Source organism: Rhinopithecus bieti, unplaced genomic scaffold (assembly GCF_001698545.2).
Source record: "Rhinopithecus bieti isolate Rb0 unplaced genomic scaffold, ASM169854v2 scaffold_574, whole genome shotgun sequence".
NCBI classification, from domain to species: Eukaryota; Metazoa; Chordata; class Mammalia; order Primates; family Cercopithecidae; genus Rhinopithecus; species Rhinopithecus bieti.
This window is the reverse complement of record NW_016803605.1, coordinates 729,150-756,988: the sequence shown is the minus strand read 5'-3', so window position 1 is coordinate 756,988 and position 27,839 is coordinate 729,150. Positions and strand designations below refer to the sequence as shown.

Here is a 27,839-nt window from a genome sequence, read left to right as displayed (position 1 = left end):
AGAGCTCCTCCCCAGGCCCACCATCCCTGGGTATCCCCAACCTAGAAACTGACCCAGCCCACACATGTTTCAAGGATGCATACCCCCAACCTCCCAAGAGCTTGCCCAGAGTCTGGGGGATGAGGAGTGTGAGGAGAACGGGTGACCGGCCCAGGGGCAAAGTGGGTAGCAGAGATGAGGAGGAAGAGAGACTCATGCAAAAGTGTTGTTTTTTATTTTCTTTCTCGGGCCAGCTGCAGCTTCCAACCAAGAAAACCTCAAAGCATTAGGGAAGGAGCAGGTGTGGGGCTGGGGTCGGGGACAACCCCCTAAGCTCCAGGGCGTGGGGTCTAACCTGAGAGGTCGGGGCTGCAGGAGGCTGGGGGAAGCTCCCAGAGCTTGGGGAAGAGGAGCTTGCCCCCAATAGAGACAGCAAGTCTCAGCGGCTACATGTGCTTTAGAGCTTGGCTGGGGGACAAAAGTGGGAGAGACAGAAACCGGCCTCATGAATCAGCTAGGAGATGGGGGGCCAGATGCTGACCCCAAACCCCCGGCAGCACCCCTAGCAAATAGGTCTGTATCAAATATTCTGTACAGCTGGTTTTGGGGGTGAAGGGCACCTATGGGGGCTTAAATAAATGGGCAGGGAGCAAGGGATGAAGCGAGAACAGAGGGTGACTGTCCGGCCAGCAGCCTGGGCCTCTGGTGGCCCCGCATGCTGACCCCCGCTGCCACCTGCCCACTGTGGCCTGCGGGACTCCCCAGGTGGGAAAGGAGGGAAGCTCTCCAGCAAGTCTCGGCCCCACCTCTCTCTAAGCAGATGGGACAGGAAGACGGGCACCGGGGGGCTGGGTGGGGCTTAGCGTAGGTCCTCCTCATCGCCCTGGATGGTCTTCTTGATGCGCAGCAACATGGTGGTGAGCCACTGGTCCAGCCGGGAGATGGAGTCATATTCCTTCACCTGAGGGCACACCAGGTGATGGGCTGGCCATGCTCCTCCCTGTTCCCAACCCTGCAGCCCAAGGGCACTTGTCCCAAGGTTTTCAAGATCTGTCCCTGTCACCCTGGTCTCTGAGAAGGAGCAGAGGGAGGGCTCGAGGTCCCGACTCAGCCAGAGGAGCTCCCTCTTGTCTGTCTTGACTATGCTAGGCACAACATTTCCCTTGGGGGAGAAAGATTGTAGCTTAAAAAAAAAAAGGTCCAGTATCCTCATTGAATGGGTGGGAAACTGAGGCCTGGAGATACGGCAAAGGCCACTCCTGGGTGCCATGGGGCATGGGGGAGAGAAGCCACGGCCTGCTGGGCATCCCCTCCCTGAGCTCCTGGCTGAGTTGCCACCCACTGTCTGGGGCAAGAGGAACCGGATGGCATTTGCTCGCTGTCCTCAGCTAGGGGCTTCCATTCCTGAGGGGCACCTAGGGAGAAATGCTTGACATGTGCCATTAGAGGAGCGAATCAGGACCTGAGCTGGATGCCACTGAGCCCGGGAACGCTGGGAACAGAGAAGGGGAAGGGAGAGAGAGCCACGTGGGCGGCTCCACCAGGCAGAGGGAAGCTGGCGCCTCTCCCGTGTCCTCAGCTCCACTCTCCTTCTCACCCCTTCCCTCCCAGTCTGTGCCTCCTGGGTGCCCAAGGCGGCCACTGTGAGTCTCACACACTCGACTGGGGGACTCAAGGAACCCTGGTCTTCAGAGGCAGACAGATGTGGCTCTGAACACCAGCTCTGCCCCTGAGGTGCCAAGACCACCATCTATAAAATGGGGAAAACACTCCCTGCACCTCTTGGGGCTACTTGTGAGGTTTCTGGGGTGACTGGAGAAAGAAATTCACAGTGGGCTGGGGGCCAGATAAAAATGGGTGAATGTCAGGGGACAGCATGTCTGAGAAGGGTGGCTTTCCTAGGGGACCCATCCCCGTGAAGGGGCCTGACCCCCATGCGGGCCACTCACCGACTCGGTGTAGCTGTCCACATTCTGCTCCTCGTGGGCCTCTAGCAACTTCTGCAAGCAAACGGCAGAGAGGGGTCTGGGGTCCAGGCTGACCTGAGGTCTGGCCTGGATTAGATGAAAGCACACACTATCTGTACGCCAGGCCTGGGGCTGGGGTTTCCTGAGGACTCTCAGAGGGTCAGTCCATGTGGGTTAAACTGGGGACGGGTAGGGGCGTGTTGCAATCCTGCTGCCCTACTCATCAGAAACGGCCTGCTCTCAGGGCAAGCTTACCAACATAGAACATCACACAGAATGTGTGTGTGTGTGGATATGTGGTGTGTCTGTGGTGTGTGTGTGTCTGTGGTGTGTTTGGTGTGTGTGTGTGGTGTGTGCGGCGTGTTATGTGTGTGTGGGATATGTCATGTGTTGTGTGTGTGCAATGTGTGTGGGGTATGTGGTGTGTCGTGCGTGTAGTGTGATGTGTGTGGTGTGTCGTGTGATGTGTCGTGTGTGTAGTGATTGTGTGAGGTGTGTGTCGTGTGTGGTGTGTGTGTAGCATGTGGTGTGTGTGCTGTGGTGTGTGTAGTGTTTGGTGTAGTGTATGTAGTGTTTGGTGTATGTGATGTGTGTGTGGTGTGGTGTGTGGTGTGTGTAGTGTGTTCACCCAGCCACCTCGAGCTCCAGCACTCCCCAAGTTGTACTTTCTTTATCTGGAAAATGGAGACTCAAATGGCCAAAGAAAAGAAGAGAAAACAAAACAAAGATACCCTCTGAGAACCACTGGACAGGTCCTGATGATTGTCCCACCTGGAGCCCCGGCCACCCCCATCTGGGGTTCGGGAAGGGGGAGGCCGGAGCACCCAGTACTTACTTTCATCAACTTGCATTCCCGGGAATCAGAGAAAGCTGGGAACAGCTCCTCATACTTCTGGACAGCCAGCTGGGCAGCAGGGAAGGGGGAGGACGAGTTAGCAACAAGAGGGGCCTCAGAGCTGCTGGCCTAGCAGCCGAGGGGATTTGGGGATGTCTGGTGATATTGAGTCAGCTCTTTGCGCCCCTCCCCTAGCCTCAGGTGTCACCTGGCTCTGTGTGTCAGTACCTTCCCGGAGCTGAGCTCAGTACCAGCCTGGCAGGCAGAGACGGCTGCAGGGAGAGGTGGGTGGAGGGGGAAGGTTCCTCGACAGGTACCCACTGCCTCCTCCCACCTGGCTCAGCCAGGGCAGGGGACAAATGAGCACATCCTCCATGGCAGGCCTGGGGCTGGTGCTTCTTGAGGACCCTGAGAGGGTCAAATAACGGTGAGCCCCCTTTTGAAAGTGAGGGAATAGATCCAGAGGGGGCAGTGACCTACCCAGGGCACGGTGAGACATGGGGTGGGAATGTGAACCTGGTCTGACAAAGCCCAAGCTTTTGCCCACCACCGGTGCCCACAGCAGAGCAGGGCTCTATGGGGTGTGTGTGTGTGGGGTGTGTGGGGCCATCACCCCAGGCCGTGAGGCAGGCGGTTGGGCAGCCAGGGACACCAGGAAATCCTGGACTCTGTGCTTCTGCCAGGCAATGGTAGGAAAACTCCAGTCAAGCAAAATCTAGCACCAACCCTCCAGCTCCTTCCCTCTGGCCACGTCCCCTCCCACTGCCCTCTCTGACCCCTCTTTTGCCAAGCACCCCAAAAACAGGTGGGCATGTGAGCTACAGCCAAAGTCGTGACAGCGGGAGTCACAAAGATCTGGAACACTCGGGCTACAGGTCCCTAGCCATGTGGTCTCAAACAAGGGACTCTCGTCCCAGCCTCACCACCTTCACTTGTAAGACGAGGTGACAATGGTGCTGACTTTAATGGGATGCAGCGAGGATTCAAAACGTGCACCCATGAAGAAAAGAGCACTAAGTGAGGCAGGAGCTGGACCTGCAAAAGCCTCCAGGGCTGGGCGGGCAGGTGACACCAGCACAGAAACACAGCTGTGAGAATCACACTTCTCATCCAAAGGCTGCCTGGCAGGGGCCAGACGTGAGGGAGGAGCACGTCCCTCTTGGGGGGCAACAGGACCTGGCCTGGCGCGGTGGTCCGGTGGGCATGGGGTGCGCTACCTTGGCGTTGAGCATGTCGATGCAGAAGTGGCAGAGGGCCGCCTTGAAGAAGTAGTCTTTGGCACTGTACTTGAGGAGGGGGCTGTCCATGGCATTGGTCCCCACCTGTAGCCATGGGGAAGTGGCACTGTGAGCTCAGGGCAAGCAGCCAGAGCGCCAGAGCCACTGCCAGGCACTGGGGGGCCAGCTGGGAGCTGGGTCCATGTCCCAGGGTGAGGCCGTTAACCCAGGACCCCAATGGCAGGGAACCAGGGACTGGCTTGGGGAGATCAGCGGCCAGTGCGTGAGCGACCAAGACTAGGGTGTGATGGTGGCTGGGTGGAGGTGGAGGCTGTAGCCAGGTGTTCGAGGGCTCCCAAGAGCCTGAGACAGTGGGGAGGCGGTGGCCTGGCTGTCAGGACTAACGGGAGGCTGACACGGCAGTGGGCAGAGGGGCGGCAGGAACATGAGAGGTGGCGCCCACCCTTCTCTCCCCAGGGTCCAGCTGCCTGCCTTTTTCTTGGCCATCACCCAGGGCTCCACGCACGCTGGGGGGACCCCATGTGACACTCCCTCCCTCCCACTGTGGATGAGGACCATCGTGCCATGGGGTGGGGTGCCCACAGCCACCCTGGGCCTCTTGGCAGTTCTTCCCGTTGCCTCCCTCTGGGTTCTTTAGGCAGCCTCACTCTGGGCCCCTCCAGGAAGCTCTGCGAGGGGTGTGGGAGGGGCACAGCCAGGGAGACAGTGCTGACACGGCATGGAGTCGTAGGTGGAGAACGTTCAGCCAGACTGGAGATGGGGTGGGGGGAAGATATGGCAAGGGCTGTGCGGGAAGAGGCAGAGGGCGAGCTAGGGGAGGGGTGGTTCCAGAACAAGGCGCCGGGGCTTAGGAGGAGGCACAGGCCCCGGGAGGGGGCAGGGTGGGGGCCGCCATCCCCACCTGCTCGTAGATGTCAATGGCCTTCTGATACTGCTCCAGCAGTGCGGCATAGCCAGCCACCTTCAGCAGACACTTGTTGGCTGAGCTGTGTGGGAAGGAGGAGTGAGGGGAAGTGGTGGCGGTCCCCACGGGGCTGGGGCAGGCAGGAAGGGGGCTACCTGTTGGACTCCTCGCCTTTGTAGTAGTCCGCGGACTGCTCGTAGTGGGCGATGGCCTGGGGAGACATGGGGGATGGGTTCCAGGGGAGGGCAGGGGAGGGAGAGGAGGTCTCCATGAAGCTTCCACACCCTTCACCCTGCCCATCTGGGACACAGCCAGACCCCGTTCTCCAAGCTCTGCCAGCGCCCCATGCCCCCTTCTCGGCACTCAGACACCAGAGGACTCCCCTGGTGGGAATAGAGAGCAGCGCTGGTCTTGGCTGCCAGTCCAGGCAGGGCCCTGCTGCCACTCACCTTCTCGATGTCTACCAACTCCGTCTCATAGATTTCAGCAATGGAGATGTGGTGCTTGGCCGCAATCGTGAATCGGCCCTGGAGGGGACACGGGAAGGGGCTGCCTGTGACTCATGACCTGCATGCCCTGTCCCGCACCCCTGCTGACCCATGACCCTTCAAGTTCCCACCCCTCAGCCAGTCCTGTGAGGAGGTATGAAGAAAACACTGAGAGAAGGGGGAACACAGGGTTGAGAAGGGAGGGCCCCAGCACTAGAGGCCTGGCTGTGCGTGCTGGGCTGAGCTGGTGACCTTGGACAAGCCACTCCAGAGCCTCAGCCTAATTCCATCCTGTCCATGAGGGCACAGATGGTGTGACACCAGAGAGGATGTGAGCACGAGCACTTGGCCAAGACCCTGGCCCTTAGGAAGCCTCTGATAGCAGCCAGAGAAGTGGAAGGACAAGCCCAGAGTCACTTGGCAAAAGGATTTGGAGAAACCAGGATGGGAGGGAGGGCTTGAGACCCCTGCCCAAGAGTACTAGCTCTGCCCCCGGGCCAACACCTACCTGTCAGCCTCTCCCATGCACACCCAGAGCTCCCCAGGGAGGCCTCAGGTTCCGAGGGGCCTCGCACCTTCCATCCGCCTCCACCCAGTGTCCAGGCGCTTGCCTGACTGCTCTGCACCAGGGGTTGGTCCAACGCCACCCCCTTGCTGAGGGCAGTAGGAAAGGGCAAGGTCCTGGGCTCAGCCAGAGCTTGTTTTGGGTCTCAGTGACTCCTGCTTATAGCCGCGTGTCCCTGGGCAAGTCGTCACTCGTCTGAGCCCCTCTCCTCCACTATGGAATGGGGATGACAATAATGCCAACCTCACAGGGCTGTGGATTAAACCACCCTGCAGTGTCTGGCCTAATAAATGGCAGCTGCTATTATTGTTCTAATCACAGTCATCCCTGCAGCATTGCCCTGAACACAAGGGGTATGGCTCGTGCCCCTGCCTGAGGTTGGAGAGCTGAGACAGGGCAAGCAGAGAGGCAAAAAGGAGCTGGCCAGGTGTGGTGGCTCATGCCTGTAATCCCAGCACTTTGGGAGGCCAAGGCGGGTGGATCACTTGAGGTCAGGAGTCCGAGACCAGCCTGGCCAACATGGTGAAACCACATCTCTACTGAAAATACAAAAATTAGCCAGGCATGGTAACACACGCCTATAATCTCAGAGGCTGAGGCACGAGAATCGCTTGAACCTGGGAGACAGAGGTTGCATGGAGTGGAGATCACGCCACTGAACTCCAGCCTGGATGAGAGGGAGAGACTCTGTCTCAAAAAATAAATAAATAAATAAATAAATAAATAAATAGAGAGAGAGAGAGAAAGCACTGACAGGAGCCCTGGCCTGGGTGGAACCCTTCACTCTGGCTCCGGCTGACAGCTGCCCATCTGGTCTGCATCTGTCATTGGCAAAGCCCCCTGGGACAGGACAGGTGGTGAGCCTCCTGTGGGCTCTGCCTACCCCTGTGGCCTGCTGCAAGATGCTTATCAAATAATAAAACACTTGTGGGAAGGCTGGGCAAGGGAAAGTGCCAGACACACTCTCTCCAATAACCCAATTTCTTTTTTTGTTTTGAGGCAGGGTCTTGTTTTGTCACCTACGCTGGAGTGCAGTGGTGTGATCACAGCTCACTGCAGCCTCAACTTCCTGGGCTCAAGTGATTTTCCTGCCTCAACCTCCCAAGAACTAGGACCCCAGGTGCATGCCACTACACCAGGCTAATTTTTTGTAGAGAAGAGGTCTTGCTATGTTGCCCAGGCTGGTCTCGAACTCCTGTGCCCAAAAGATCCTCCCACCTCAGCCTCCCAATGTGCCAGGATTACAGTCATGAGCCACCATGCCCAGCTCAATAACCTAAGTTCTATGAATGAAAACCATGACTGCTTGTGCAGTGAGGGGGCCGTCAGGCTGGTGGGGAGCTGGGTGAAGACCCAGCCAGCCCAGGCCAGCTCAGGTGGCCTAATCCCCCCAGCTCCCACTTCCCCCTCCCCAACTGGTTTGGCCGCAGAATAAGAACAGTGCTGGGGGTGCTGAAGGAGGGGACGCAAGGCCGGGGCAATGCAGTGGGACCCGAGGGGCATCAGGACAAGCAAGCGGCCCTTACCATGTCTGTGTAGATCTCGATTGCTCGCATCAAACAGTTAATGGCCTCTGGAGAGAAAGGGAGGTGGGAGGAGACATGAGAAAGTGAAGTCGTTTCAGCAGAAGCCGAGGAGAGGAGGCGGACACAGCGCACCTGGCTGCCGGCAGAGAGATCAATAGGCACTCAGAGCTGCCAGGGCTGCCGCACACTCTCAAGGGGCTGGGAAGAAGGGGACGGAATCCCTGAGCCCCAGGAAATGTGTTGAGAGGGCTGACTCCGTAGACTGTGACTTGCTGGGCACATGCTTCAGGGGGAGTCCTACTCCCCTCGGGCTGCCAGGATGCTACCAGCTTCCCATAACCCCAGGGACAGGGCACAGCAGTGCTCGGCCAGGCTGATGGCCAGACTCCCACGGGTGTTTTAAGACAGACCTGTGGCCGGGCGCGGTGGCTCAAGCCTGTAATCCCAGCACTTTGGGAGGCCAAGACGGGCGGATCACGAGGTCAGGAGATCCAGACCATCCTGGCTAACATGGTGAAACCCCGTCTCTACTAAAATACAAAAAACTAGCCGGGCGACGTGGCGGGCGCCTGTAGTCCCAGCTACTTGGGAGGCTGAGGCAGGAGAATGGCGTGAACCCGGGAGGTGGAGGTTGCAGTGAGCTGAGATCCGGCCACTGCACTCCAGCCTGGGCGGCAGAGCAAGACTCCGTCTCAAAAAAAAAAAAAAAAAGACAGACCTGCCAAGGCCCTGTTCTTGAAGGACTGAGCTGCTGGCAAAGGGGAAGGGGGCATGGGAGGCAGCCAAGCCCAGCATCTGAGGTGGTCTTGGAGGCAGCAGGGGTGCCATCTTCTACCTGGGCTCTGCCACCATCTCTGCAGGACCCTGAGCAGCTTCTGTCCCTGCATCAGGAGGACCTGGACCTCTGGCACGAGGAGGCTGGATGTCATGAACACTGAGCCCTCGGTGTGCTCTCCACTGCCCCCTTTTCCTCATATCTCAGCAGTTGGGAGCCCTCTGCTCTCAGTCCCTTTAACCTGGCCCTGCCACCCACCAGCTCCTCAAAGGTTTTGCCAAAAAACCTGAACACACCAGGATGGCACTGAGGAAGAACTGGGCTACCTTTGTTGTACTATCTCTTGCAAGATTTTAAATTTGGGAAAGGCTTTTTTTTGACAAGTTATTTGGAGGAGAGAGAAACGCATGAGTGGGAGGCATTTTCTAGCAGATAGAAATGAGCTCTCAGGGGGTATTTTTTAAGAACACCATTTTAGCACATCTCAGGAGGACAGGGGTGCTGTGGGGAGGGAGGCCTGGGTTGGGGAGAGGGAAAGGCAGGGAGCCTGGACAGGTCACAGGGCATGGGCTCTGAGCTGCAGCCTGGGCATCTGAAAGTTCCTGGTCTCCATGGGGGTCTCCATGGTCACCCATGCCATGTTCACCTGGGATGAGGGTGCTACCAAGAAGCGCCGGGGCTGGGCAGCTCTCAAGGGGCTCACGGTCTGGATGGGACTCCAAACCCCCTCCATGGGGAGGCATCTGAACAGCGGCTCTTAAGTCTCAGGCCTGTGGCTGGGCTTTCAGGGATTCCAACCCCTCCTTCTGACATGTGAACAGTGGGATCCACAAGCACTCCTCTGGGGACTGGGGTCTGTAGGTTTTGTCCAATTCGAAAAGACCTCTGGGGATCCGAAAGGGACTGACAGAAGGTACAGCACTCAGTCCAGGTTCCAGAGCTGACAGACAGAGACTGTGGCAGCAGAAAGAGGGAAAGGTGGCAAAAAGGGGGCAGAGGAGGAGGACGGGGAGAGAACACAACCTAAACCTGGCAGTTTGAAGACACACACATCCAGTAATCGGTGGGCCCAGAAGCAACGGCTGAGCCGGGCCATGCTGCGGAGGAGGGGAGCAGCAGCTGGAGTGAAGTGAGTGGTCCACCTTGCCCCGCCCCACCTGGCTGCAGTCTCCACCTGGTGGCCCCGGGCTGCTCACTGGTTCACTCTCCTGGCCAGGACACCAACCTGGCACCCTGCGGGCTGAGGCGGCAAAGGCTGCTGCTCTGCAGTGAGCAGTGAGATCTATAGCTGCCACCTGGGCCTGCTGGCACTGGCTTTGGAGCGCCTACTGTTAGCATGGCACAGCCCTTGCAGTAGCAGCAGGGAGACAGCTTACCCCCGGGCAGCAACATGGACTCACAGGGTTAAGTCTCCTCCATGCCTGGAAAGCGGCGGACCACCAGCAGACACGTGGGCCAGCTAACTCCTGGACAAGCTTCTGACACACTCACGACTGCTACTCTTATCTCTGGTCACCAGGCCTTGTGCACTCAGACAGGTGGAGCAACACCCAGCTCTGTGGCCTGGCCCCTCCTGCACCCACCAACAGAGGGCTGGAAAGGGGCTCGGAGCAATAAAGCCCAAGTTGGGGAGCTATGGCTCTGGCCACTGCCCATCCCCACAGTCATTCCTACTAGTGATGCCCAGCTTGACTTCTGCCTCTCTGAAGCCCTTCCTGGTTACACTTGGCCATCTCCTCCTTAGTAAAATGGGAGCAAATCATAGAATGCACAAAGAAATCAAACGGGTTAAAAAATGCCAAGCATCTGGTATACAGTAGGAACCCAGTAAATGGCAGCTAGAGAGGAAATGGGGGACAAGCAGGGGCTGGGCCGCGTCCCTGCCCCAGGTACACACACTGCCCCCAGTCCCAGCTATCAGTCAGGCTCGGGAATAGGCCTCGTTGGCCCGAGTCTGCCCTGAGCAGCAGCGGTGGTTGGGTAACTGAGGAACCAATAACACATATGAGCATCACCCTTCCCCACCCACAGCCACCAAGGTGGCAGCAGGCCACCCTCTGTAGAGGGAGAGGAAATCGGGAGCCCAGCCAGGCCTTAAGCACACTCCAGCTGCCACTTGGGGGCAGGTCCTTCTGGAGAGAGTCCTGGAGGAAGTGCTGACCCAAGACAGAGGACTTCTAGACTGCCGAGACCAGTGATGATGAGGGCCCCAGGGAGCCAGCCACCTGCTTGGGAAAGCCAGGCAAGGTTCCAAATTGGGCCTCCAGAACTGTTTCACAAGGCACCCGGCCAAGGGCAGAGGCTGTGGGGAGCCCAGGGCAGGCAGGGGCCCCTGGACTGATGAAAGCCAAGGATGTCCTGACTGGAAGTTTATCACACACCAGGTGCTGCGCTGGGCATGACTGCATCATCTCACAGCAGTCTCTGCTTTAACAGATGAGGAAACAGAGGCCCAAAAGACTGACTTGCCTAGGATCACAGGGAAGGCAGGGTCCTCCCAGACCACCCCACCACCTGCACTGCTGAGCCATACACAGCTGCTACATGACATTCTCTGTGAGGTGGTTTTTTTTTTTTTTTCTTTTTGAGACAGGATCTCACTATGTTGTCCAGACTGGTCTTGAACTCCTGGGCTCAAGTGATTCTACTGCCTCAGCCTCCCAAAACACTGAAATTACAGGCATGAGCCACTGCACCTGGCCTTCTGTAAGGCCTGACTAGCCTCAGACACACAGCAGCCGCTGCCCTTGATGCCAGTGTGCCCCTTGCCCCACTGGGAGCCATGGCTGGGCTGCACATCTTTAGGCTGTAGCTCTGGACACTGCGCTAACACCCCTCCCTGCTCAGCACCACCTCCCCAGGGCTCTGGACATGGTACCTGCTCTCAGCTCTAGTCAGGTGAGGCTCTCCTCTCAGAACTGCCCCCTTTCTTCCCCGAAAGATCTCCCCTAGCCAAATTCACCCCCTCCTAGCCTCAGCTCTGCGCAAGTCGGCCTCTGTGCCCTGGATGTGGCATCATCTTTATACTTTCCTACCGGTCGGAGTCCTCAGCCACCTTCTGAGCTTCCTAAGGCAAGGGAAGGGCCACATCCAGACTCCAGGCCCACACCCTGCAGAGTCTAGCTGGAGAGCTAGAAAAGCTCAGATCAAACACAGGGGAGGGACCCCACCATATCCCACTGCCAGGTAGGGCCTGTCTGCAGGAAGTGAAGAGTCTGCTAAAAGAGCAAATGGCACTCACTGTTCTGCAGCCTGGCGCTCAGTGCTGCCCCAGAGTGTCCTTCTAGTCACTCCAGATGAGGCAGCAGCTGAACATCACAGATGCTAAGACAGCACCTCTAGGCCAACCAGTTTCCCAGGGAGCAGAAGGAAAGGCTTGGCGGGGCAGCTTAATGGAAGGCATGGAGACTTCCTGGGGTAAGTCAAGCTTAAAACCAACGCAGGGTCTCCCTGGGTCATCATTGCATCACCCACGCAGCCCGCTGTGGCCCAGTGCTACCAGCCAGGCAAGCTCCACGGCCCACCCAGTTACAAGGCTGCTCCTCTGCCTCTTGCCAGGCCTGAGCCCCACCATGTGACCACTGAGGCCAACGTGTGAGATGTCCGGCTCGTGAGGAGCAACTGGTTAGTCTAAGGACAAAGAGCTACTGGTCAACACACAAATTCATCCTCGTCTGGGAACTAATGTCTCAGATCATGACAAAGGGGTATGCCAGCGGTTCTCAAACACGGTGTGTGAACCAGTGCTCGCGGATCCATGGAGGAAGCGCCCTGCATTGCTGCAAACCTATCTTCTCTTGGGAAGGACAGACCCTTACTCCAAGATTATACAGCCTTTTACTTTTTAAAGATTTATATATTTTCCATTCCCCTGAGATGACAGTGACAGTAGATGGTCATTTTTAAAAACTGCCTGTGCTTTCTAATTAGCAACCTGTACCTGGCACCAAGATTTTAATTTATTTAATAATTAATAAATAAATAAATAATTAATAAATAAATAAATTAAAATTCCCGCCCCATACAAACACTGGGCTGAACTTCCTCTTCAGGAGGCACCCAGGGGGACAAAAACTGTTTTCTCACCATGAGTCAGCCCCAAACTGGGCTTCTGTCCCTAACACGCTCTCAGTTTAAGTAATTTGTTCTCTGGCAACTATATCTCGGGCTCTGTTCTCTCTAATTCCTCCCCAGGATGTAGGGAAGCCAGGTTGGGCTAATTTCCGCTCCTTTTTCGGCAGCAACTCCTACCTGGCTGGTCTCAGAAATCCCCCCCACCCTGCTCCCTTCTGCATGTTAATTCTGACAACAGAACAGATTTTCCTCTCTCCCCGGCAGGCGGTGGGTCTGCAATGGAACTCCCACTCCCAAATGCTCTGGGCTTGGGAAGGGGTGATCAGCTGCACCGACAGGGTAGATAGGGAGCGGAGACTTGAGCAGGGCGCGAATGCCAACCAGAAGGAAGGGAGCCAGTTCTGAAGTCAATGCTCACTCTACCTCAGGCGCGTCCCTGCCAGCCTATCACATGTCGGCCATTGGAAAAACCAGAGCCTCCAGGAAACCTGAGGACTCGATGCAGGGTGCTAGGACGGCGCTTTGGGCCAGGCAGGCAGCCCCTGTGGCCCACAGAGGTCCTCACCTTGGGGGTCAGCTTTCTTGAATGCGTTGCCAGCGTCCACAAAGCAGGTGGCTGCGTCGTGCTTGCTCTGGAGCTGCAGGTGCAGCTGCGCCGCCTGGCAGAACGCGTTTCCAGCAGCTGGAACAGAAGAGAAGGGCGGTCCCGGCCTCAGTGGGGCTCCACACTTTATGAAACCACAGAGACACTGCCCTGGGAGGTGGATCGGGCTCTCGAAAATGTGGAAAGAGTTCCCAAGATAGGACGAGGGTGACCTGAGCGAGCCCAGACTGAGGCCTAGACCTCAGGTCTGCTGGCTCCTGTGCTGAGGCTCCTGGTGGTGCGCCTGACAGTCTCTAAGGGCGGCAGGAAGCTGCCTCAGGGGAAGCCCCTGAGCCCCAGGTACATGGAAAGAGAGCCAGGGTAAGCCCAGGTAAAATGCCATATCCCTAATCCCAGCTATGCTGGTATTCCCAGGGTCACCACTTCTAAAGATCCAAGGAGAAGGCATACAGAGCTGAGTTGGAAAGGATATAAAACAGAGTGAGGTGGCCTCCTGCACCTCCCATCCTGGGCAGTCCTCCCTAGGGGAGCCTCAAAGCACAGTGCCCAGAACCACCACTAGAAGACAAAGTACAGGTTGAATCATGGGGTGGCTTGGGAGGGGTATTTTGGGAAGCAAGGGGCAACTGAGATTAAACCACATAACACCTTCCCATCTACTCCCTTTTCCAAGTCCTGTTTCTTTCTCCACATCTCCCCAAAGCTCTTCCTGATTCTCCCAACTCCTCTGCCTCTGTTCACATTGTGTTCCCTTCACTGCAGATCCCCATGGACAAGGCACCTGCATGAATTGTGAGGCTCATGGAGTTGGGGTCGGACAACACAGAGGCGGCTCCCTCCAGGAGCTGCACGTCCAGAGAGGGAAACAAAATGTGGACACCAAGAATGAATACATGCAGACCAACGCCCATAGGCAGAGGGCAGAAGAGACCGCGCCTGAAGCCTCATCTGTCCTGTGCTCATCTGCACACAGTCAGCTTCTGTGGGTCCCAAGCCATTCTGCCCACACATCTCCTAACTGACGTTTGGGAGGCAGCAGTGTCTCTCCTCCTCCTCGTGGAGCTGACCACCTCCAGTTCAGTTCTGAGGCTTCTCCCCCCTTCATTCTCCTCCAGCTGAATCTGAGTCAGAGTTTCTGAGCTGGAAGAGGACCAGGAGGCCTGGCCCCATCCTCTTAAGTTTCGAGCAGCAGAAGAGACAAAGCCTTCCAGATTATCACTATATGATTTCATTATTATTTTCAAGAGTTCCAAATTTGAGTATAAAATTACGGCCAGGCGTGGTGTCTCTTGCCTGTAATCCCAGCACTTTGGGAGGCCGAGGTGGGCAAATCATGAGATCAGGAGATGGAGACCATCCTGGCCAACATGGTGAAACCCTGTCTCTACTAAAGATATGAAAATTAGCTGGGCGTAGAGGCACGTGCCTGTAATCCCAGCTAGTCGGGAGGCTGAGGCAGGAGAATCGCTTGAACCAGGGAGGCAGAGGTTGCAATGAGCCGAGATCGCACCACTGCACTCCAGCCTGGTGACAGAGCAAGACTGTCTCAAAAAAAAAAAAAAAAAATTTCAAGAAAAGGGGATAACACCGGGGGAAAATGGCCTAGGGCTTTTCTTTGAAGAGTTGGGGGGCAGAGGTAACAAATTTTAGGGGAAAAGCAACACCTATGTAATTAAAAAATAAGCTTTTTTTCTCTAGAGGAATTTTCTTAGTTCGGGAGCATAAAAATACACAGAACATTTGGCTTCATTCACAACGTATTTTATGAAAACTCAGGAATAACTCTTTGAATTTTTGGGAAACCAACAACATTCTCAAAATGATGATAATCAATTTTATTGTGCACTTCTGCGCCCTGCCTCCATGGTCCCACCACTAGGTCCCCTCTCCTCCACAGTCAGGAAGTTCCTCCCTGCATTCAGACACTGGTCTCTTGCTGTATCTCCTTAATTTGATCTTGGTGACATGAAAGATGTGTTATGAAATGAGCTTCAAAAGGGGCTCAGTGCACTGGCTTGCTGGGTTTCTTGGGCCTGCAGGGAGCCCCAAACAGATTTTCAGCCTTCCCGAGCCCAAGGGGCTCCTCCCCACCCCTCTCCTCCGTGAAGCTCTCCTGCCTCACTGGGGCAGGTTAAACACTCAGGCTAACTGCAGTCACAGCCTTGGTTTCTGAATCTTGGTTCTGTCATTTACTAGTTCTGGCACTCTGGGCAAGAGACTAAGCCAAGCCTCAGTTTCCAAATCTGTAAAATAGGGATATTTACAGACTGACCCTTAGGGCTGCTGTGCTAACGCAACTGAATGATGAGCACTTAGTACTCAACAAACAGTAGCCATGATTCATGCTGTTATTGGAATCACCTGAGCATTCCCCACCCCCACCACCCCAGCCTAGAATTCAGACACTGACGGAAGCACTAAGGAAGTTACCAGGAAACCCAAAGTTCTGAATTTAAGGAGGACTCTAAGAGCTCATCAATCCACATGGGTTTATCCAGGTCTAATAATCTATTTATTCCCATCCTCTCTGTCCTTTCTCCAAGGCCCCATGACCCAGAGTATAAAGTAACCCAGCAGGCACAAAACAATTAGAGAGCGGGCCAGTGGCTTTCCGATGCCGGAGATGGCATAAAAAGAGAAGGGGCCCTCAAGGCCAACCTCTCGGGCAGGCCTGTGTGAGTGGAAGCTGAGGGAGGAGGAGAGCACCTTGGAGGAGCTCTAGCGGAGATGACATACCACTCCAGTTTTTGGCCATTTTGAACATGTTTGCTGCTCTGGCGTAGATTTCGCATGCTTCCTCTATTTTGGATGAGCCTCTGGGGAAAAAGGAAAGAAAAAAAGGAGACAATCTAGTCTGCTATCCAGGAGAAAGCAAGCATTCTGCTCCAGTGCCAGTATAGACATGCCCCTACCCCTCACCCTTCACATGTGAAGCCAGCTTCCTGCAGGCCTCCTGAGTCTGTGGCTCCCACCCTGCATACAATGGCACACTCAATTCGGGCAGACCGGCTCCCTCCGCGAGGACTGGGGTAGATACTGGGTGCTCGCTGGGGTTGTGGGGCGAAGAGTTCCTGACCCCACCACAACCCCAGGGTCTGACAGCCTCTTCTACTTCCTGCCTGGGATACTGGGGGCCCACTGGGTCCCAGGCACACTACAAATCCCCTTTCCTCGGGAGACTGCAAAGCATTCTGGGGGATTAGCCCAGTTTAAGACATCGTGTTGCTTTCGCAGAGGGAGCCTTAATTCTGTGCCTTGCAACCCTGGAGTGTGTCATTACCAGTTCAGGACTGGGCATACATATCACACAGCCATACAAAGAGACGGAAAGCACTATTTTAAACTGTAGATATAAAATGTTCCCGTTTGTGTTTTAAAAAAAGAGGGTGGGCTGAGTGCGGTGGCTCATGGCTCCTGTAATCCCAACACTTTGGGAGGCCAAGGTGGGCGGACTGCTTGAGCTCACGAGTTCGAGACCAGCCTGGGCAACACGGCAAAACCCCATCTCTACAAAAAATACAAAAATTAGCAGGGTGTGATGGCGCACGCCTGTAGTCCCAGCTACTAGAAAGGGTGATGTGGGAGGACTGCTTGAGCCCGGGAGGCGGAGGTTGCAGTGAGCCAAGATCAAGATCACACCACTGCACTCCAGCCTGGACAACGACAGAGCCAGACCTTATCTTAAAAAAAAAAAAAAAAAAAGAGTGAGAAGAATAGAAACATACATGTTTATATAAACATAGGATATTTCTGGACAAACACACAAAAACCTAGTAACAGCATTTTTCTCTAAGGTAGAGCCTGGAGAAGGAGGGCCAGGTGTGGGAGGCCACCTTATTCACTAGGCATCCCGTGTTTGTACTATCTGAATTTTTTTTTAACTGTTTGCACATCTTTTCAAGAAAATATATATATACACACACATAAACACACACACATGTATATATACACACGCATGTATATGTGTGTATATGTATGTATGTGTATATATCTATACATAGATATATACACACACACATATTTTTAAGTATTAGGATTTATATTCGGCCCTGTGGTCCAGAAACGAATTACATTTCCAGCAATTTATCCTAATAAAACTAATAAGTTACAGGGATGTTCAGCAGAGCATTATTTAAAACAGCAAACCCCCCCAAAAACTTAACGTCCAATAGTAGGAATACACTGGGAGACAGACAGAAATTTAAAAACATAAAGGGCACCCTGTTTGGGCAGCTTCACTCTGGCTTCTCGACCTCCACATGTACAAAATGAGCCTCCTCCTGACATGGGGGACCTCATTAGTACCTCAAACCCGTAAGTCCCACTGAATCCTTCTGCCGTTAATAATACAACCAAGCTGAGCCCGCGAGGTCTGTAGTCTCTGTAACTGCTCAAACTCCCATCATCCACATAATCAGTAGAATAAAATCCACACACTCAGGAGTCCCACCAAATGGATTTCAGGGTCTCTCTTCACTGACAGAACTAGTGTTGAGTCTATTTTTAAGGAAGAGAAAAGGGAGGGGTGGGTATTTTCCCATTCAAATCGTCCTCACCATCTCATCCCACACCCTGCGTCAACTGGCCCAATGCTGTACCTGGAAACTTGTCCATACCAACCCCAGCTGTGGAGGGGCTCAAAGGTAATTCTGGGAGCTGGGATGTGAGCATTCCTTCCCTCTGCACTGTGGATTCAGTGTGTCCAACCTGCCCATCCCTTTGAACCACATGAAGTGCTCATTTTATCAAATCAGAGTCCCAGAGCCACACTCTCTGGGATTCACTCAGCAGGTCTGGATGGGGCCTGCAATTGAGATTTTTAACTACTGGGGTTTGGGAGGCCCAGGTAATTCAGCTGATCATGTGAGTTTGAGAAGGAAAAACTGACTGAGACTGACTATCTGGAAAGCAGCCACCAGCAATCAGGGGCCAGGCCTGGCAATGTCAGCAGGCAAATAAATGCCCCCCAGGGCGGGTGGGCTGGTTGGGCCAGGGATCCTGGTCTCCCGAACCCACATCACACCAGGTAAATAATCTATTTATTCCTATCCTCTCTGTCATCTTGTCAGATGAAAGCCTACTTCCTGCCTTCTGGGGCTGTGCTGATGCTGTCCCCCACCCTCTGCTGTCCCCGGGAAGTGGCCTTGAGCAATGTGTTCTTCCCACACTTGCCCTGCTGCACCCCATCTTCCCTCACCCACCTCACCTCAGCTGGCCCAACACACCTTGGGCCTTGTTTGGAGTGACTTCTTTTTTCTTTTTCTTTTGGAGACAGAGTTTCGCTCTTGTCGCCCAGGCTGGAGTGCAGTGGCGCGATCTCAGCTCACTGCAACCTCCGCCTCCCAGGTTCAAGCAATTCTCCTGCCTCAGCCTCCCGAGTAGCTGGGATTACAGATGTGTGCCATTACACCCCGCTAATTTTTGTATTATTAGTAGAGACGGGGGTTTCACCATGTTGGCCAGGTTGGTCTCGAACTCCTGACCTCAAGTGATCCACTCGCCTTGGCCTCCCAAAGTGCTGGGATTACAGGCATGAGCCACCATGCCCAGCCTAGAATGACTTCTTTAGAACACATTCTTGGCCTTGGAGAGAGGTAAGAAACTTTCAAAACCTCTGGCTGAGAATCCTGAAGGGTCCTTTGGGGCCTGGCTGCAAAAAGCCCTCAGAAGGACCTTCTCTGGAATGTTCTCTTAAAGGGACATTTTCACAGACCTTAATCACAGGTCTGCCCACCCCAGAGATTCCCCAGCTCAGCCTTCCCTTCTTTTTGAGTGTGACTAAGTCCTATCCAGCTTCATGCACTCTCTGAAAAAGCTCAGAGATGACCTGGATGAGCAGAAATGACCCACGTCACTGAGTGGCCCACAGCAGGCAATCAACAACGAGCGGAGTCAGCCCCAGCCGGGTTTAGGTTTATTTCAGCTCAGCGGGACAGAGCAGACACAGGACAGACACAAAGTCTACCAGCTGCCAGGGGTGAAACTCTATGATCCCAGGCTAAGCACAGCCAACTCTGCATGGGGTCAATGATTCTAACCATGGGGTGGAAAGGCCAGAGGGATTAACACCTGCTCAGGCCCCAGGCCTGCCTCCTTCTTCCCCTGCACCCCATGGTTTTGCCCATTACCATGGCCAGGGGATGACAGGAGATCTCTGGAGTCCCATCCTCTTCTTTTAGAAATGCGAGTGAAGTTCCCAAAGGGGGAAAGTGACGTGCCTAGGTTCCAGTGGAAGATCCTGAAGAAGCCATTCACATACTCATTTATTCACCTGGGGAACAGGTATCCCAGCATTTATTATGTGCCAGGAGATAACAGCAGTACACGAAAGGAAAAGTTAGCTGGGCCTCCTCTCCTGAGGGCCTGGGCGGCAGTGCATGTGACAGCTGACTGTCCCTCCCCCACTGACCTCCCCCAAGCTGCCTCTGCTTCACTCCTCCCATCCCACGGCTCTGAGCCGCTCTGGGAATAGAGGGAACTGGTTTGGGCTGCCTGATGCAGGGCTGTCTATAATTACCCGCTCAGCTTTGCTCTCTCCCCCTCCAAGGCGGAGGAAGGAGTCTCAGGTCTCCCAAACACAGCCACCAACCTCAGTGACTGCCATATGGAAGTCTAGGCGCTGCCAGGAATGCACAGACACCCGGTGGGACCTGGGCCAGGGGGTACTGCAGGGCAGAGTCTCAGCCCCCTCCTTCCTTCCTCCATCCACCAGGCACTTCCTGGCTGCCAGAAATACACCATGCCCTGACCCACCACCTGCAGCTCCCGAAGAACCTCAAGAGGTAGGGTGGACAAAGTCAGGCCCCCATTTTGGGTCCTGGACTCACTCTATTTCTCTTGCCTCTCTGGAAGTCACAGGCACAGGCCTATGGCTTCCTCCTCAGACTTAAGGCCCACTGCACCAAGTCTCCAGTCAGCACCCTCAGTGGGGAAGGTGCCCTAGGGCCTGTCACATGCCTGTGAGCCCACCTCCTGCATGGCTCTCGAGACCACGCACCTTAATCACAGCTGGCGCATGGCGCTCCCTGCCTCCCGGGCACTCCCCTGGAAGGAGCCCACAGCTCCTCACAAGAGCCCTGTGGGTGCTGCCCTTGCTTTAAAGGGGAGGAAGCTGGGGCTCAGAGAGGGTGGAGGGCTTGCCCAAGCTTACCCTGCCAGCAAGCAACAGGGCTGGGAAAGAGGACCGGGGCCCTGGGGATCCAGTGCTGCCCTTGCCTCTCACTCAGTGATCAGGAAGGCTTCCCTCCCCATGCCCAAGAGTCCTCGGAAAAATGAGGAGGGAGGACAAGGTCCCTGCCTACCCCCACCCCTCCTCTAGATTAAACAAGCGAAGGAACCTGTACTGCCGAGGCTTCCCTCATCTCACAAGCAGAGGCTGCTCTCTGCTGGAGCTGCGTGGAGCATCCTCTAGGCAAAAAAGGATGAATTAAGTCAGCCCCCTACTGAGCCTGCCAGTAACAAGACAGTAGGCAAAAGGAATGTCAGAAAAAGTTAAGGCTGCCTGTGGTGCAGGGTCCACCCTGGCACAGGGAGCCGGGGGCCACCAGCCCTGCTAGTCCATTGACTGCACCGGAGCTGGGAGCTGCTAGAGGCTCAGCATCCTGAAGGCACCGCCACCAGTATCACCTGGAAGTGCGAAACCACCGGCTGCCTCCCGCCACTCTGCAGTGGGCCCTGCCTGACCAAGCAGGGTATGAGTTCCTGCGGGGCGGGGCCTGGGCCCAGCTTTGCTTTCCCATCTCTCCACAGTGCTGGCACAGGCTCCGGTTAACAACGGTGAAAGGATAAAGTGTCACAGGCTAACTGCCCAGCTCTGAAATCGCCACAGGACCCTCCTGTGACATGACTGTCTGGGCAAGGACAAGGGGTAGAAAGAGAATGACTTTGGGGTGGCGAGACCTGGGCTGAAGTTCATTTCAGGTACTTTGCTAAGGGTCCAACCAGGGGCTAGTTATCCCTAAGGCTTTTTTTTTTTGAATAAGAGATGGGGGTCTCCCTGTGTTGCCCAGGCTGGTCTCGAACCCGTGGGCTCAAGCAATCCTCCTGCCTCTGCCTCCCAAAGTGCTGAGATTCCATTCTTTATCTATAAAATGGCAGTGTGGCTGGCCACAGTGGCTCACACCTATAATCCCAGAGTTTTGGGAGGCCGAAGGAGGAGGGTTGCTTGATCTCAAGAGTGTGACACCAGCCTGGGCAACACAGTGAGACCCCAACTCTACTAAAAATTAGCCAGGCATGGTGGCATATGCCTACAGTCCCAGCTACTTGGGAGGCTGAGGTGAGAGGATCACTTGAGCCCAGGAGTTGAGCCCAGGAGATGGAGACTGCAATGAGCTACAATCATGCCACTGCCCTCCAGCCTGGGCGACAGAGCAAGACCCTGTCTCTCAAAAATGAAAAATGAAATAAAATGGAGACAATGAACCTGGCCTGGGAGGGGTCTTTGTGAGGATTAGAGATGACACACATCCAATGCTTGGCACAGAGAGCAGAATGGAAGAGGTGCTCAAATGGTTGCCACTATACAAAGGAAAAGAAATAAGCTCAAAGGGGTGCCTGCCACCCAGCAATAGGAATTCTAGAGAGTTGCTTGTGGTGGTAAAAATAAAATAAAATAAATGCTGACAACAGTCAGACAGGCCTGGCCTCAGTGCCAGATCATCGCGTGCCAGCCTGCGTTTCCTCATGTGTAACTAGGGATAAGACTCCACACCTTGCAGTGCTGCTGAAGCATGAGCAATCTTGCAGGCAGCACCCCACGGCGTGCCCAGCACAGAGCCAGTCACACCACGGGCGCTCAGTAAACAAGAGCATCCCTCTCATCAGGCCTCACTGAGGACCGATTCCAGGCACACTTCCCTACTTCAGAATCGCAGCATGGGCTTCATCTCCACCCCAGATTTGCTAAGTGCTGCTCCTCCTTTGGTTTCCAGAGTCCTGGCCTCCCACTACCCTCCCCCTTACTGCACAATGCTCAAAATACATACAGGCCCACGGCCCTTCAAGACGATAAGCTCAGAGCCAGGACCTCACCTGCCACACGGCACACAGCCTGGCAGGCGCTCTGTTTCTTATTTTCTTATACGGATGCCCCCCTGCACCCCAATGGGATTACATTTCACCACAGACCAAGGGCGAATGTGCTTCCTTTTCCTTAAAAGGTGTTCTCAAAGACCCTTGTCTTTCAGGAGCCCCATCCCAAAAAGGAGATAGAAATGTTTGTACAGCCAGGCAGCAAAGTTCCACCCATCAGGAAAGCCAGGAATTCTCAGATTCCCCAGAAACCTTGTGTGCTCTCAGGAAAGACTCCGCTCTGAGACTGGACAAGAGATGCCAAGTTTTCAGTTGTGGATCTTGGCAGCTGGCAGGGCACTGTGATTCACCAGGGTGCCCACTGGAAATGGTGCCAGGGTCTCTGCACACTTTGCAGAGAAAGGTGGTCTGGAGGGAAATCTGGAAGCTCATGCCCACACCAGTCTCAGCCAAGATCCCATGCAGGCCCTATACAGACAAGCTGGCCCTCCCATGGTCCCGCAGTTACTGCCTACAGGTAGTTCAAACAGGAACTGATTTGTCAAGATCTGATCTTAGGAATGCACTGTTTGTATACAGAACACCCTGCCACCTATTTCTCCAGCACTTCTAGCTCAACTTCCAATGACAATACCTACTAATAAAGATGACAGTGAGCCCTTAATAAACATTACCAGAGCCAGGCACCGTGCTCCCACCACTTCCCACGCATCGTCTCATTTATCTTTAGAACCACCCGAGGAAACAGTTGACTAGGATTTTCATTTCACAGATGAAGAAACTCCCTCTACACGTTTTTATCCAAGAGGAAGGAAGTTTTTATTTTGGCTGTTTTGGCGGCAGGGGAGGTGGCCAGGAGACATCAGGGATGAGGAAAAGCCCCAGGGAACAGAGCTGCCATTCGATCTCCAGAAGCCACACAATCCCCAAAGGGCACAGCAGGCACTCTGGATTTACCAGGAGACATGCAGCAGGGAGGAAGAACTAGCGCGCCTGGACTCAGCCACCCCTTCTGCTGCTTGCTCACTGTGCTGTAGTTAGGAAGTCTCCGTCTTTTTGCTTCCAGAGCAGAAGTTTGAGCTGCGCCCCCATCACCAAGGGGAGGAACAGGGATGGCTTTGAGCTTCTCCTAACTGGCTGGTGCTGTCGCCCTCAGTGGCTGCTGGTACATCAAAGCCCCCTAGCGTCTGGCAGCCCAGAAATAATGAAGAGCAAGGGTGGCGTCTAAGCACCGAAGCGGGGGACAGCCTTGCGTCCCAGGTGAAGGCTCTCTGACTTGCCCTTTGACAGGAGCAGAGGACCCTCAATGTGGGACGCTGTCATTGCTAGGATTCCCAAAGGGGAAGGGAGAGGCACCAAGGACAAGCTGAGGCCCAACACTCCCTTCTCCAGTCCCAGCAGCTACCAAGGACCTGAATAAAGGTGGGTTATGAAATGCTGAACTCAAGCAAACCCAGATCAGAGAGGAGGAGATGCCTGAGTGATTCCCACCCGTCAAACAGGTCCTCCCAAGCTGGCCTCTGACTGTGCTCCCAGCTCCCAGGCACGCAAGCTCCAGTCAGGCCAGCCTCCCATCCTCCCTGCCTTCTGCCCTCACCTCACTCACACCCCCACAGCACCAGGTCAGCTCCTCTGGGAGCTGGAAGGAACTGAGATGAACACACCAGCTCTTTTTTTCAAATACTTGGAGAAAACGGCCATGGGACGACAGTTAAGAGGGTGGCGGCTTTCCAACACACCTAGTTTGCCAACATCCTTCCTAAATGTAGTGCCCAGAGATGGTCATGAACCTTGAGGAGAAACTACCGAGGTAGCACAGCAAAGGGGCTAAGTGAGAAGGCTCTGGAATCACACAGAACTGTGTTTGAATGCCACCTCTCCCACTTACCATGTGGCTGGGCAAGTAAGTCAACTTCTCTAAGCCCCCAAGTTTCTCTACCTCCACGGGGATTTTGTGAGGACTAAATCCATACCATCCATCAGCAGGTTGAGCCTGGCCCAGGCCTGGGTCCAAGTCAGAGTGAGCACTTAATAACCTGCATCTGCTAGTATTACCGGCACTGCAACAGCCTCCTGCTGTCACTCTCCCCCACACCAGCTGCTGCAGTCCTTTCTAGAAGGCAAACAGGAGCTCTTCAGGATGGGCCTCCCTTAGCCTCCTCGGAGCTCTCCAGTGCCTCCTCCAGGCCCAGCTCTTGCTCACCAGGCCTTCCTTGTCTGGCCTCACCTGCCGCTTCCACCTTTATGGTCTAACGTGGAACTCCCTGTGTTTCATCTTCCTAAGGCATACTCCATCATAATCCCTGCCTGGAGTGCTGCTCCCTGCCAGAGGGCACCCAGAACTCCTGTTCATCCCCCCGGGGTTGGGGCCTCTTCCCCAGGAAGCCATTTCTGATCCGTCTGGATCTCAGTTCCCTGTCTTTCCAGGCAGAACCTCCCCTCACGCTAGATCTCTGTTGCACCATCCCTGCTGCCTAGAGCACCCTCCCCGGCCCCACTCCCCAGCAAGTCCTTGGGGTTCCTCGGGGCCTAGCTCACTCCTCACCATGAGCCTCCCCCTGGTTCACGCTGCTTCCTCTGAGCTCAGTCACAGGAATGACATAATCGAGCCCTTCCTTACAGTAGGTAATTCTGCTTTACTAGTGTTTGCTGTGCATCCTGCCTTCCCAACCAGGTAGCAAGTGCCTTGGGGCTGACTTAGCTGCTCCCTCCAAGCACACAGTCCAACAGCCCACTAATCCCTGGGCCAAAGGGACCAGACACCCAGAGCCACCCAGGAGAACTATCACCAAAAATCCAGCTCGTGGCCCCACCCCCAAACACAGCACTTGAACTTCTCCCCTTGTGAAGAAAAAGAAAACACACACACACCCTCTGTCTCCTCGCAGCCTCTAAAATAAAACATTTTTCACCTAATCAATACAGTCCATCAGCCCCAGATGTTTCTCCACACCAGGCAATTCACCATCATGTTCTTCAAGTTCTTTTGCTAAACATTATCCAACCTCAAAGAAGGGGTGTGGCCCAGAGCCCTTTTCCTGTTCCTTCCTCTCTTGGAAAGATCGCTCCCCTTTGTGTCTTACTAGCCTCTGCCAGGCTCCTACCCCAGTCTCTTCCCATCCCCAGGCCCTCCTCCCAAACCCCCTTCTCCAGCCTTCTGCAGACACTCCCAGCCCCACCAACTTCCCCAGGCTCTGCTTCTGAGGGGCCACCACAGACCGTTCTCTCTACAAGTCCACTAGTCCTTTCCCAGTCCTCCCCTCAGTTTCCACAGCCTCCCCTTGACCCTTTCGGGCCCCCTCATCAGCACAGATCCCACCCCGCCACACACCACCACCCCCTGCCAAACTCCCTTTACTTTCTCTGCCCAGAGCCTCATGCTCCTCTCAACCCCACTAAGTCTTCGTGGATCCCTTTACTGTTCCCTTTCAGCTCCTCTTAGCACACTCATGTTTCTGTCTCTCCCTCTCCTGACCCCTCCCAGACCTCTCCTCTCGGGCGCCCACCTTGAACCCCATCAGCTCTCTGCACACTCCAAACCTGTTTCCTTCTGGGAAGTCACATTAACAACAGCTAACACTCTCAGAGATGTAACTCCACGCCAGGCTCAATTCTAACACTCACAGCAAATGGGAGGCAGGTTAGATTTGTGATCTCCTTTAACAGGGAGACTAAACCATTTACCCAAAGTCATGAAGTAAGTGGCAGAGCCACATTTCAAACCTGGGCTCTTAACACTTCTAAGCCACTAAAATTATCACAGGATGGTGGTGTCAGATTTTAGGAGCTACCGTGAGTTTTATGCCATGTCATATGCGTTAGTTGTGTCTCCCAAGCCTTTTCCCATCCCTCTTCTCAGCATGTTCCTGTCATCCCCATTACTTGAGGATCACACATCAGGAATTTGATCCCCAGTTTTGATTCTCTCAGTCCCCGTCTCTCCCTGTCATCCCTCCATCTCCTTGGCCAAGCCACCACCATGCGTTCCCCCACCCAGGAGTCTCCAGCCTCAACCCAGGCCTCCTCAGGTTTTTTTCTTTCCTTTTTTTTTTTTTTGAAACGGAGTCCCACTCACTTGCCAGGCTGTAGTGCAGTGCAGAGGCGCGATCTCTGCTCACTGCAACCTCCGCCTACTGGGTCAAGTGATTCTCCTGCCCCAGCCTCCCGAGTAGCTGGGATTACAGGCATCCGCCACCAGGCCCAGCTAATTTTTGTATTTTTAGTAGAGACGGGGTTTCACCATGTTGGTCAGGCTGGTCTCGAACTCCTGGCCTCAGATGATCTGCTCACCTCGGCCTCCCAAAGTGCTGAGACTGCCACAGTCTTGACTCCATCATCCCGGTTCCTCCGCTCAGCTGTCCTTAAACTAGTCACTGCTAACCAGAGTCGTACTGACCCCAGGCACCCCCCGACACTTCAGACGCGGCTCACCGCTCCTAGGATCATCTAAGCCCTGAGCCCCTCCGCCTGGTGTCAGCCCCCTTCAGCCTTCACCCTCACTGCCCAGGGCCCACGCAAATCCACTGCCCCGGGGGATGAAAAGGTCAGTCCCTCGGGTAGGCGTCCTCAGCCCCAGGCCCCATCACTGCCTCCTGAGAGCCTTCACATTCCCCTAGAGCTCTGAAAAACCTCGGGACCTGGCTTATCTCCCGACTCCCTCCCTCCCCCCAAGCCGGTCCCCTCCAAGGCTTCAGGACGTATTCCCTCGGTTCAGGTTCTCCCCCTCCCGCTGGCCTGTCTTCGGCCTGGGTCCCCTTCCTCGCCTCAAGATAGTGTCGCCTCTGTCCGTGTGTCCTCAGCCCAAATCCCTTCCGCCATGTCAGACCGTCTCTCCTCAAACCGTGTTGCCCCGGCCCAGGCTCTTGGCCCTCAGCCTGTGTCGCCTCTGCCGTCTCAGGCCATGTCACCTCAATCCAGGTTCCTCTCCGTCCCCTCGGCCCGAGCTCTGCGTGCCCTAACCCGCCACCTCCGACCGTGACTCCTTCGTCCTCTCAGCCTAGGTCCCGGCCGACCCCTCAGCCCAGTTCTCACCCAAAGAGGCCAGAGAAGAAGGACTGCGAGTTCTTCACTTTGCGCTCCGCCTCGGCCAACAGCGCCATCGCCTCCGCTTCTTTCCCGGAATTGTCCATGGCGGCCACAAAAGGACTCGGCAAAGCGCCCGACACTCGCCCTGGAAAGACTCAGCCGCGGCAGGGCCGCGGAACACAGATCGGGAGAAGTTGCCCGGCTGCGTTGACGTCGCACCGGTGCGCGGCGCCTGCGGCCCGGAATCACGTGACTCGCGCTGGCCAACCAGAGGCCTCGTAGCGCGGCGCCCTCTCTGCCGGCCACGCCCCCACTGGCCGCCGCACGCTGCCCGTGACTCGGGACCCCCCAATCGGCGTCCCAAGATCTCAACGCATGCGCACACACAGGACAACGGCGCCCCACTTTCTCCCCAGCGCTCTGTGCCTCACCTCCCACGTGACCCTGCGGAAGGCAATGGCAGTACTCACCGCCGAGGCCCCGCCCCACGGTGTTGCCGCTGGATCCTCCTCCACCAATCAGCAGCAGCCCTCGGCTCGCGTTGTTGGGGGGCCCCCCCCTCGCCCTCCCTGAGGTACTCCGGCACAGTCAGCTGACCGCAGACACTCACGTGACAACTCGGGGCCGAAGCCCGGGTTTGACAGTTCTGCGCAGAGCTTAGTCCCGCCCCACGGCTGGTCTCGCCCATTTCTTCACTTGGAAAGGCGTTTGTGGGAAAAGGAAACCGTTCTGCTTTTTCTTGCTCCCTCTACCGGCCAGTACTGGAACTGCTTTGGGGAGACCGGTGAAGTAGTTGAGAGACTGGAAACAAAAACTTAAGAGGTTC

The 27,839-nt window shown here is 55.2% G+C and overlaps 1 protein-coding gene across 1 annotated transcript; it reads right to left on the bottom strand.

Annotated features, from left to right (window-relative positions):
• Positions 1 to 192: 192 nt before the first annotated feature.
• NAPA (NSF attachment protein alpha) lies at positions 193 to 27,711 on the bottom strand. The gene is made up of 11 exons (XM_017889259.1): positions 27,020 to 27,711; positions 15,692 to 15,771; positions 12,917 to 13,033; positions 7,503 to 7,549; positions 5,373 to 5,450; positions 5,079 to 5,134; positions 4,921 to 5,005; positions 3,999 to 4,103; positions 2,782 to 2,850; positions 1,929 to 1,979; positions 193 to 940 (listed from the first exon to the last, which is right to left on the bottom strand). Exons 1-11 carry the CDS (start codon positions 27,115 to 27,117, stop codon positions 839 to 841), a joined length of 888 nt encoding a protein of 295 aa, XP_017744748.1. The 5' UTR covers positions 27,118 to 27,711; the 3' UTR covers positions 193 to 838.
• Between the last annotated feature and the right edge of the window lie 128 nt (positions 27,712 to 27,839).